At 39.1% G+C, this 12692-nt stretch overlaps 1 protein-coding gene across 5 annotated transcripts in view; it reads left to right on the top strand.

Annotated features, from left to right (window-relative positions):
* The window catches only part of pnt (pointed), an 83926-nt gene that overhangs the window by 41044 nt on the left and 30190 nt on the right, over nucleotides 1–12692 (top strand). Inside the window, exons 1-2 of one of the 5 annotated variants that reach the window (XM_069039877.1) lie at nucleotides 3377–3603; nucleotides 3660–3735. The exons of 2 other annotated variants lie outside the window; for them this stretch is intronic. In XM_069039877.1, the coding sequence (XP_068895978.1) occupies nucleotides 3663–3735 (73 nt within the window). In that variant the 5' untranslated portion in view covers nucleotides 3377–3603; nucleotides 3660–3662. Of the gene's footprint in view, nucleotides 1–3376; nucleotides 3736–12692 lie in introns of those variants that run through there. 2 more of the 5 variants (XM_069039876.1, XM_069039878.1) reach the window with 2 other exon arrangements.

Here is a 12692-nt window from a genome sequence, read left to right as displayed (position 1 = left end):
AACCGAAACCATTCATCGATCAATCGATGGTCGATCGCCGGAGCGAATCGTCGTCGCATTACCATACGCGATAGCCATCTACATCGGCCTAGGAAATCTAGCAATTTCGCATGCTAATGTCCGCTACTCCCGTCGACACGAAGATCCATGATATAACATGCCATCGACGTGGGCGTACACACAATGGCCTACGAACAGTAGCGACCGCGACTCATACTAATGTTAAAACGCGCTTCAACACCACGTCACACCGGAAGTCGTCCATCATTCCGAAGCTGGGCCTGGAGCATCGCAACGCAACGCATCCAGAGACATCAGCTGGCGAGAGCCATTATTTTATTTGGGTCAATATCTGTGCCACCTAAACGCACACAATTGGACGGAAAGCTACCCAGATCGCTCTACAGGGTGGAAAAATTAAATCCAAATTCTCCACGCGCAACCCACCCCCTCGTCACGACCAAAACCACCCCACACATTAAATCCGCGTTTTATTTGCCATTGCCACTGAAAACAACTATACATACATTATGACATCATTACACCACAAGTGCGAAAAACTAAGCGCCTGGAGGGTTTTGTTGGTTTAGGAGCGGTTCAATAAGTCTTGGGCACGTTTGGTATTCGTCGCGATTATCACAGCACCAGGTGGACCTTTGTCGATATCTGTGCCACCTGAGCGCCGCAATTGGCGCAAGTGGAAAAGTACACCGGGTCGGTGTAAAGCCATGCGAGCGATATTCAAATGCGCCGATAACACCAGGGGTCAGGGCGAGTCAATCCTAACAATATAAGACTGCTGAATATTCATATCGCTTTATATTATATGTAGATTCGCTGCATTAACATAACGACAGCCACTTGTTGACAATACTATTACTCGGGTTTTATGTTTTACGGGCGTTTATTTTTTTTTCTTCTTTCTTACTTTGTCCCGCTAGGCCTGTTGAAACTAATAAATTACCCCGCGAGGGGCGGAGGCATATCTAAACATGTCGGCGGTTGGGAACCGACCTTTTTCAATTTACCGCAGAGGTCAGGCGGGGGGCGACGGGGGCGCAATGGAGGGGAACTTTAATCGGACGCCCTATATGTGTTACAGATATGTACAGGTGAACTAAAATTAATGAAGCTGAGATGATTTGTTGAATTGTGGCCACACAAATTTGGAAATTTTGTAATCTTTTTGGGAGAAATACGATTTTGAAAAATTTCCAAATTATTTTCACTTGTAAAGAAGTGTATTTTTATTCGTTCGCCATTCATCTATGGGTACTAACTTATTACCATTCTGTCGTTTTGTCGTTACCACAAAGAATAAAACACCAAATTTATTGATATTTGTAATTTTAGGTTTCCTAGAAAAAATCACATGGAATTTATTAGGTTTTTTTCCATGAAAAACATGTGAATCTGAAATGGAAATTCTTAGGAATTGATTTGTGAAGTTCCTTTGTCATTTGCTTGTCGAACAAAAAAAAACGGATTTTTTTTAAATTTGGTTTTTGGAATTTGGTTATTGTTCACTTTAACTACTTCTGTAATATTCGCGTTTTTTCTGGCTAGACAGCCTCAGGGCGTCCTCCTAGATCGTTTTCCACCACTCAAACCTTGTGCAAATGAATTTTCGTTCTCCTTTAGTTATACTAAGACATTGGCGCGACCTTGACGCGACCTTGAAACACAACAAGAGAGAGAAAAAGACAGAAGTAGTTAAAGTGAACAATTACCTGGAATGTTTTCAATTTTCACAATGATAATAGTCTCCCTTAGGATATTGGTAGCAGAGGTCTTGGATTTTCTCGTGGGCTATGAGTCAAATCTGGTCTCAAGTAGGCGCTACAAACCGGAAACATCGCCATTCGTTACATTAGTTTCGTCTCTCTCTCATCTATTTGTAATTTGGATTTAAGAGTAGTCGACGATTTCAGGTTTCATTTACAGATTTTTCACTGGTATGTCACTCTGCCTTCGCGTAGATATTTCCAAGGTCACAGCCCATGAGAGAATCCAACACGTCCACTTTTGTCACTCACTTTTACCATTTCACGACTGTGATTTGTTTATTGATTAAGTTTGTTTTGAAATTTGTCAACTCAACGTTTTTATTCTTTTTTAACATTCTTATCTTTTATCATCTTTGTATCGTTCATCTAAAGTTACTAATCTTCAACCACACCACTTATCAATTTACAAATGGTTCTAGTTCTTACTTCCATGGAGAATTTCAGTGCGTAGGCTTCATTACATTTTTTGAAAGTTTTTGAAAATATTCTTGGATTCGTACGGACAAATTACTCCATCACTGTTTTATTTTTCGTTGCTTGCGGCGAATTCAAAGAAATCCACAAGTTCCTTTGTCGCTTTTCAAAATTTTGCGACAAACAACATGTTGTACAATCCAAAACGAAAAAATCTTACACACCTTTGTTTGATAATTATTTTTACCCTATCGCTCCGATAACACTATCAGCCGCATTTTGACCAAATTTTTTCCGAGAACCTTGGCCTTTATACGCGTTTGGAGTAGTAATCGAGATATGTTAAAAAATAGACATCTGATCTCAAACAGACTAATGCTGACGTGCCTATTTCGGAAAGAAAATGTCAACAGGGAAAGAGCCAAAAACGACAAAATTTGGTTTTTCAAAAGTGGTATTTTGACTAAGCGGTGTCGACCGTATTTTGAGCTAAAAATAAATGCAGTAAGGTCGACCACTTTGCAACTTTTTGAAACAATCACAGACCAATTTTACGGTTAATTACAGAGCTGTATTTCAACAGAGGATAAATAAATGCAAATCAGAATCTGCAGCACTAAATGTCAAAATGACTCACAACTCTATTACTCACTTCTAGGAATTTACTTCAATCACGACGTAAGCTGAGGAGGACTTTTGAGTCGAAAAACTCGCAATTTTGACAAGCGATACTAATCGAGTCGGCTGGTCACGTGACTGGCAAGTTTGACAGCGCGCGAGTTTTGAAATGTATTTTTTGTAAATTTTGTTTGTTTTGATTTTTATTATTGTTGGGTGGAAGCGTTGAAAGATGAAAAATTTTCGTGGTCCTTTGGGTTTGTTCGGGGCCGAATCGGAGTACCTCTTGGTTGTTTACCTTGCCATATCGGCTTACCGCGTCTGGTCCCTTCGGTAGCCTCGCCCGGGGCGCTACTCACTTCCGGCGGGGTGTCTCCCCGCCGTTTCCGGCCCGAACCTACCCCAGGCTCGCCGCCCCACCTGAGCGTACCTGCACTGCCGAAAGTCCCGGAAGCGGAATCGGCGATAACCGAGCGTTCTCACGTCGGTCCTCCGGCCGGCCCCCGAAAGAGACTATTCATTCATAAGTTGCGAGCACATGGTGGGAGAAGCAGCGCTCCGGACCCAACACAAGCTCTATTCACACCGACCGACGCACAGGTGCGCCAGGCCTAACCTCTTCGTGCTCTGTGGGGCGGCATTTCGACGCGAAAAGTGAGAGTGGCAGTGACGGTGGCCGTCGACGGGGGTGGAGTGAGGCGGCGTCCGGGCCGGGCCCCAGGACCCGGTGAGGTGTTTTGCGCCGTTTCGAACGCATTTCGGAAAATGTAGCGCGGAGGCAGTGGTGTGTGGTGCGATGCTCGTTAATTTATTGTCGTGTGTAAGTGTTTATTATTCTAGTCAATGTACATAGACACTCCGAGGCCTTACTCCGGGATGGGCATAAAAACAATGAAAGCGTTCAGTAGGCAAAAAGGTATGAAAATTTTTCGTTGCACATGTGCGGCAGATGTTGCGCACACATCGCCGACGACGCCGCCTCCGAGGGCTCCCTTCGCACAATGCCAATTGCGCTCAATCAGGCCACAAAGGCCGCTTCAAGTATACGGGCCTTTCACTGCCGTAATCGTTTTTTTGTCAGATAATTACCAGACCGGTCGTCGATTAATAGCGCCATCGAACAAAGAGGAAGTGCGGCCTAAAAATCTTATCCGAACACTCCAATCGAGTGCCGATTTCCTTTCGATTTTCGCACACTTCCACCGATAAGCCCTCTATCGCCCGCGCATCTCCCCATTTTTTACCTGTTGCCACCTCCCGCGCCTGCAGGTGCCATTTCCCCCCAATTAACTCCAACCGAACTTTGTTTACCTCTTCCTCGTCCTCTCCAAATTTTCCCTTGCACCTCGTCCGTTCCTCCCGCTTTGTCGCCCTTCATTGTCAACGCGCCTCGACAACATTTAAATAAATTATGAACAAACTCACCTGTCAAGCTCTCGTCGCGTCCTTGCTTTTTTTATTCTTCAAATAATTACACGCTCCTCGAAAACCGAAATCAAAATTGTTTACGTTTCGCGTAATTTTAATAATTAAAACATCGACGCCTTCAAACATTATTCGCGGTGTTGCTTTAATAGGTTTATTATTTCCACATTTTTGTTTTTTCGACACTTCGCAGAACCTCGTCTTGCGTATTTGTTTCTTTTTTTCCGTGTTTATTATCTCGCGCCGAATAAATGTTTGGTACGCAACAAACATTTCTGGACACAGAAATAACACCGCACAGGACGAAACACGCACAGGATAATCAGGATATTATCTCCAAACAAAGCAACTCATCAAGTTTTCGTCCTTTTCAGTTTTTTTTTGCGTTTGGCCGCGACCCAAAAACAGTCGCAGGATTTTTGTCATTCATATTTTTACTAAATCCAGTCTACCCCTTCTAGTAACTTATTTTCAATCACAATCTTATTGCAACGAACGTAGGGGGTGGTAGAGCCGAACAATACACCCTAACTGTCACCCAACCCCTTCATTCTTCTCCACTTTTTTCGGCTTTACAAAAGCGTCAAATGACATTTTTCCCCTTTCAAGGTTTCGGCTCATTTTGTCGCAAAAGAAACAATCCTGCGTCGGTATCGATTTTATTTTTTCGAATTTGCTGCGAAACTAGGGCAGAGACGCTCTTTGGTGTTGTTGTTGTTGATGCAAGAAGAGATACTTCAAATTCTACTACTTGCTCCGCTATTCGAGGAACGATAAATCCCTTAGCCCATTCAGTTTCCACCAGATTTGTCGTGAATAAAGGCCCTGTTCATTGTTGGGGTCTGAAAAGGTACAGGTTGCAGTCCATTCATCCCAAACAGGACTTGCATCCCCATTGAAGGTTGGAACAAGCCCCGCGGACTAGTTCCGATGTGGGAAACAAATCCTAATTGATTTGCTCTTTTATCTCCCGTCGGTCATTCTTGCAGCAGATTTGTCAGATTTCAAATTATGACTATCAGGTGCAAGATGGAACAATGTGTAAAAAAATCTTGGTCCCTTAAGTGTCTAATTAGAGCGTTTGAAAACAAGACAGTTCAATTAATCTAGTAATTACACGTCTGCAGATGAGATTTTTTGATAATTACAGACCACCGGGGGCCCTAAATTTTCCGTCCCGAGCGGGGCAATTAAGAGTCCGGGCGACTTCCGTGGCAGCGTCACGATTTCGAAACGTTATTTCGAAAATTCACAAACAAGCAAGCGCACTCTGTGTTTGTTTAATAATTTAATGAAATAATTCGGACGTTTTCTGTATATTTGCTTAGGGATTTTACAATTCGGCGGGTGGCCGTCGCCGCCGCAGCGCCGGTTTATTTGTTGTAGTTACTAATTTTAAAAATCGTGGGTCTTGAGAACGTTCCATCGGGTCTTTCAAGGACGAGGAGTGAAGTGTCCACATCCGGTAATCAGCTAATAGAGCGCCTACAGTAGCGGACTCACTAATTATTTCACCGCGCTTTATGGGCCTCTTTAGAATCTCTTAATTCGAAAATTGGGGTTGGACGGAGAGAGGTTTTTTGTCGAGGGCTCTGCCACTGGCGCACACGTGACACGTGTCACGAAATCTTTTCAAAATTTGGAAATGGAAAACGTTCGAGATGTGAAATGCGTGAGCAAAAAGAAAGAAACGAAAGAGAGAATTTCAAAATCTGAAATCTAGACGTTTTTATGAAGAATTATTTGGTAAAAAGAATAAACCGATTTTGGAAAGCTGTGGTCAGGAAAAGATGAAATAGGAAAGAAATGGATTGTTAAGATGTGTACATTAAAAAAATATACACGGTGTCTCAGCTAAGACTTTCGAGCTTAATATCTGGATTATTTGCCAACGGATTTTTATGAAATTTAAAATGCAGATATTTTAGACCGTAAAGGTTCAATTAGTAATAATAAAATTACCTCAAGCTCAAAAACGTAATTTTAACACATGTTTCCTTTATCGAAAATTATGCGCGATTATTATTAGATTGTTAAACATTAAAAAATAGGGGTCTACACAAACAATTAAGTAAATCACTTGTCTGATTCAACGAAAAGATTAGATTTTGTCGTTAAAAATTTAATGTAAAATTTGAAGGTATTTGAGCTGTTATCTTTTGAAACAATTGATGATTAATTGCCAAGCAACATTTTGTACACCCTTTAAAGTCTGTCAAAATTGGGCACGCTTTATTAGAAACGTCAAATTGTGAAAATTTATTGAAAATACTCTAAAAATAGACTACAGCAGCAGAAATTTCAATATTGTTGAAAAAGGAAAAAAAATTGCCAATGGAGAGTGTCGTAAGAACTTCAATGACAGTTCGTTTTCTCGTTGAATACTATCCAAATGTAGGCTTTACAAAATGTAAGGTTAAGAGAGTCGTCAATTTATTTGAAGACACAGGAAGCGTACGTGAACTAAATTACCTTGCTAAAATATCCCGATCGTGTTTTAGTCCTTTATGGAAGAATTAAAGCATCCAGTATAATAAATTACGTCCAAATGTTGTCTTTAACTTTGTAAGTGTTTGTAAGGTTAGCAAGATAAACGTCAAATATGTCACCTGCGCTTCTGCGAAAAGGGATGACCAAAATTCTGCAAAATTGCGCGTTTGTTTCATACGCGTCTACGTTTTTGCATTTGCAGCCACGTTTAACACAGTTTTTTGCTTTTTTCTTGCAAACCAGACGTCTTTCAAGGACGAGTTTTTCCCTACAGCATTTTTTTATTGACGATCAATTTTTTATGTAAATCTTAATTGATTCAACATTTTAAAAAGGCATGTAAAAATTACGTTTTTAAGACTTGGGTGATTGCATTAATGGGATTTTATTCTTCACCGTCTAAAATATCTGCATTTTAAATTTCACAAAAATCCTCTGGAAAATAACTAAGTTATTAGGCTCGAAATTCTTAGCTGAGACACGGTGTATATTTCGTAAGAGAGTAATTCTGTGATTGCTAAAAAGAAAAAAAAAACATGCCGCAAAGAAATAAAGGTTTTTCTACTACATACTTCACTAAGAACTAGGAATACTGTTTACTCTTTAAAGAGTAAAAATAAATACGTCAGGTCAACATTTCTTGAAAATTCGTCAACAAATGACTTTCTGACTAATTTGTAATAAGATTTATCCCAAAATTACAATTTTTTTACTAATATTAATCGTTCCATATTATTAAAATTGGTCCCAGATATTTATTTCATCGCCAGTGTTGCTCTTTACACGAAATCTGATTTTTATGCTTTCAGCTTGCTTGAAAAATAACCAAAAAAACACCTTTCTCAATTTTTTTGGCACTTCTTTCCGTCGCCCATCTTTCAGTAAATCATATTTCATTTCGTACTCTTTGGATTTTTTTGTGGTAAATCCAATTATACCGCTTTAACTTCTTCCAGGATATCTTGGGAAAGAAGTTTTCTCAGAAACACTACCGAAGTCCATTATTTAAAGATGTGTCAAAACGAGACACTACCAGTGAGGATGTGATAAACTCTTTTTGTAATTTGCCTCCATTTTGATTCTCTAATAGACATATTAACGAACGCGACGTCATCATCTGGGATGTCCTTATAGCCATTATTTCACGGAACATTTTACGAAAATTTTTAGGTTGGCAAAGCTTGATCCGTCATGCGTGTCAGTTTAAATTACAAAATGTGCAAAGAATTATTTATCAGGATTTATCTGGCAACAAATTCGCAATTGGCAATGTCACGTATTTCAGCGGGCGGTGTTTTGTGACAGAATTTGGATAAAACAAAAGGCGATTTTGAAGACTTGATCAAATTTTCACTTTTAAAATTAAGACATTACCAACCGCCACAAAAATCCCTAAATCGAAGAAAGTAAACATTTTTGTTTAAAAACGGCTTAAAAAGGGCAAATTACAAAAAATAGTATAAAAAACTCGTTTCATAAGACCTTGAAGCACTCATTCTTTAAAATAACTCGTGGCTACGCCACTCGTTTTTTAATCTTGAATTCGTGCTTCAAGACTGGTCTTATGAAACTTGTTTTTTAATATACTATTATAAAACGCAACTGGGTAACGGCAAGTGTGCTTACTCTGATGATCTGAGATGATTTCTTTGCCAATGTGACAACTCTTCAATGCTTTATTAAATACGGTGAAAAAGATATATTTGGGAAAGTAAGATTTTGTGACAGTCCATCAATTGCGAAACACCTATTTCAAATCTTTATCTTATCAATGTATCCTCCTCAATTTTCTATTTATGAAATTTCGAATTTTTTCTGCGTAAGAAAAAAGTTTCAAGAATTCTTCTCTCTATTCCTGGTTCGATAACAAAACATTTTTTCTCGCAACAAAAAATCATGTCTTATTCAGTCACTCTGTTTTTAAAGTTTCACCTCTCAGTTTGAAATTTTTTGTTGCATAAATATCAAATTTTACAGTTTTCTTAAATTTGGCATCGAAGTTGGCGTTGAAAATTCGATTGTGAATGAACCACTCGTCTTAAAAACACTGATTTTAGATTTAAACAGCTAATCAGAGTTGTCGAGAGAGTTGTAATCCAGTGGTGCGTTCACAATCGACTCTTCAACGCCAACTTCGACGTCAAATTAAAAAAAAAAAACAACTATCGCGCTTTCAAATGAAATTCTGCGCTGGGAAGGCGTTGGAAACCGTCAATTGTTGTGCTTTTTTAAAGCGTAGATTAATTGGGGCATGGTGACAGCTAACCTAAAATTTAGAGCCAAAAAATCTTTCGTTTTTTCTTTCTTTGCAATGTTTTACATTAAAAATAGAATAACTTAACGAATTCTATTCTCGAAGCTAATATGTATGGGCACCTTTTGCTGAAAAATAAACATGTTCAATTATGTCCCGATTAAACATAAACTGATGTCATTCTCGTCAATCGGCGGGAAATTCAAACTTTACACTGTTCTAAACGGTTTAATTTTTCCAACGCCTACGCAGCCCAGGGTTTCATTTGAACGCGCTAAACATTTTTTTACATATTTATTTAAAACCATCAAATCTTAAAGCTACTTTTTTATATTACAAAAATGAAAAAATTAAGAGATGAAGAGGCTACAGTGAGATCGGTAATTTCATTGTATGCAAGGAACAGCCTAAAAACAGAACTAAAATGCAAGGCAAAATTTAATTGCTTTTGAAATTTACAAAACATAACCTCAATGTGTTTTGTGATAAGAATAAAGTGAATTGGCAAAATGCGGAGAATACTCTGATAAAAGATCTTTGAAGGTGCCCTGTTTGTGGCCAAACCTTGAAGATCTGGAACAAGCAATGAAATTTAATAGCTCTAAGAAGAACGAACCTTCAGTCACCAACATAAAGTTCAGATGGAGAAGAGTCTTTGACCCTGAAAACTTTATAGCTGCACTAATCAAGAGCTGCGATCGAGATCAGAAATTTGCTCGAGCTGAAAAATCCAGTCTCGAAAACTATAAAACCCGAGAACCGACGTAACGGTCCTCGTTCCTCCTTGGTAATTTCTCAATTTGGGAATCAGCCCTGATCGGCCTTTTTGTCCCAAACGCGCCAGTCCACACCTGTCGCGCCTCCTCAGTCCTCACCATCTGCTGCAATTTTTGGCCGAACCACCTGACATTTGTACAAATTCGTCAATCGAATCTCGACAACACTTGCCATCATCCCGACGCAATAAATTTTAACGAGCCGCCATATAATTTATGCTAATTCGATTTGTTTTTTGTCCGAACGGTAATTAGGATCATGGGAATTTGACACTGGTGATAAATCCGTCGATTCTCGTGGCGTTGTTGAGCTGCACCAAGGCGATACGCGGCGTCGTTATTAAAAAAAAAAATACATTTATTAATAACGTGCATCGGCAGGTGCGGCCACAATGAGGCACCTGCCCCTGCATGTGGTCACCGAAACTTGACACAACCCCGAGGTTGGACGCGGGGGGTCGCGATTCCAGGGCTGCCAATTTCCATCGGGGGGTTTTGACCACCACTGCGTCAAAACCGCGCGACAGGAGCTGTTGTTCAATTTTGCGCGATCCAAAAAATCTGAATGAAGGCGGCAAAAAATAGACTCGAGTAACCAAGAAACTTGATAAATTCGTAAACTGGGAGGGACGTGTCAAACACTGCAACTATGAAACGTTGGGAAAGCATGCCAAGGGTTTTAATGGAAACTGGAAGCTTGCCAGGCTTCAGAGTCGAAAAATATAAAGCCGAATTGTCGATTGACAAATGACTTGGAAACCTAGAAACTTGTTCGATCGAGGAAAATTTGCGATCGAAAGAAGCGAAACCTCAAATCGCGGGTCCGTTGCCCAAAATGGAACAACAGAGGTCCGCCCGCTCACCCTTGTGGTGCACCAGTTGACGGTTCTTGTACAAATTAGTTGGCTCTACTGTCTTCGGACATTTTCTGAGAAACGGAAAATTCAAATCGTCGTCGACTCATTATGGATTTATTTTTCTCGGTGTTCTTGTTACGTAATTTTGAATTTTTCTCAAGTGGCAAAGATAAGTTTCAAGGTATCTATCTATCTGATGCAATTGTTGTTTTCTCGTTTTTTTCTTTTAATTATTGCGAAAAGGCGTGTAAAAGGCATAAAATAGGCTTAAATAACTTTAATCACAAAAACAGTATTATTTATCCAGCTGGCTAAATTTATTTCTGTTTTTATTCATGTAAGAGAATTTTTAAATCATTGACTATTCATTAGATGTAAAGTCTATTCAAAAATCAAAAAACCACCAACGTCCTCGATAATTACTATCGGCAACGCTGTTTAGTGTAAAATTTGGTGAGAATTGTAATTTTGAGGTTAAGTGTTTATTAAATGTCTTGTTTTTCTGGGCATGTTTAAGTAAAAATAATAAGAATCAATAAATAAATAAAACGTGCTGCTAATAAAACAATATGAACGGAATTCAAAGCAATTGAATTTTATTTTGACTAAATGTCACAATTTATAGTTACCAGCATAGTAGGAAAAAATATCTACCTAGGGTTTTTTAATTTTACCAACCTAAAGCAACAGGTGGTGGTTTTCTGATTTTTGAATGGTCTTTAGTCATGAACTACCTCCGTGACAATAATTTCACCAACTGTTTTTTTTTTGTTAAAAAATCCTAAAATACCTAAATAAACACAACAAAAACGAATAAGATTGTTGATCCAGCTGGGTACATTTAATTCTGTTCTTTGGGGCTCATTTAGAAAGTTAATTCATCGACTATTCGCTGTGTTCGTGCTAAAATTATCTACCCTTAATGAACCCGCCTGTTTAAAATAAAACAACAGGGGTCCACACGCTCCCCTTGTGGTGTACCTCTCACAATAATTTTTTTGCGAGTTGACGATTTTCGTATAAATTAGTCGATCAAACGTCTTGCCTCAACTGTCACATACCTACTCTTGGAAAATATTTAATAATAATTAGACATTGCTTTTACCTTATTTTTTACTTCCCTTGGTGTTGTAGAGTATCTCTGAAAGAAGGTATATCAAGAGTCCTGTGGAATTGTGCAGCTCTGTAATTTTATCGTGTCGAACTATGTCGAGCCGTTGAAGCTGTCAAATTAGATGTCAACAGTCAAATGTCAAATTATTAAGCTTGTGACGTCTTAGCTGTTTTGCTTGTGATTTTCTTCAGTTTTTTCTAATTATTACTTTAATCTTAGGACAGTCTTTACTAAAAACCTGTCATTAATGGACGTAACATAACCTCTGTTTTTCTATTTGGTACCACAATATGCTACAGAGCGGCAAAAATCAAATATATTCGAATTTCACATGACTCTTGATACACTGTATTTATAAAATTTAATTTTTTTTTCTACTAGCAAATTGCAATTTGTGTTTTCTTCTTATTTCTTCATTCCTTTATTGTCAGAAGGTGAAAATCGTTTCGATGTCATCACTACAATTCATATGCATAACATTTTTTCCTTGCCCGAAGAAATCAAATTTCATTTTAAAATCATTCTCTCGACTAAATTTAATTCAGTTGTTGCGCCTCACGTAAGAGACTCATCAATCGTCGCGTGTAAAATAACAGGGGTCCACGCACCCCCTTGTGGTGCACCTCTCGCAGTCATACTCTGCGATCACGTATTTTTGAATTTTTTTTCACAAACTCTTCTTTGGTGGTAGCTCGGGAGCTGTGTTGTTGTGGTGTTTGTTTATTGTCGCCCATCGTAAGGTCCCATCGGTGCCCCGGAATGTTCTTCCATTCTCACATGGCGACGACAATCGGCGCGTTGTTTTTCGACAAACAGATACCCACTTAGTGCAGATACCAAGATAAGGCCCTACTCGGAACTTCAGTTTTCACTTGTCGGCTTATCTAACGGCCCCCGTTCCCTTATCGTAGCCGTCCCGTTGGCGACGGCTTCGCCCTGTTAGTATGCAAGCCGGCG

This window comes from Tenebrio molitor, chromosome 2, assembly GCF_963966145.1.
Source record: "Tenebrio molitor chromosome 2, icTenMoli1.1, whole genome shotgun sequence".
Taxonomy (NCBI): domain Eukaryota; kingdom Metazoa; phylum Arthropoda; class Insecta; order Coleoptera; family Tenebrionidae; genus Tenebrio; species Tenebrio molitor.
The sequence above is the reverse complement of the archived record's forward strand: the minus strand, read 5'-3'. Positions and strand labels throughout refer to the sequence as shown.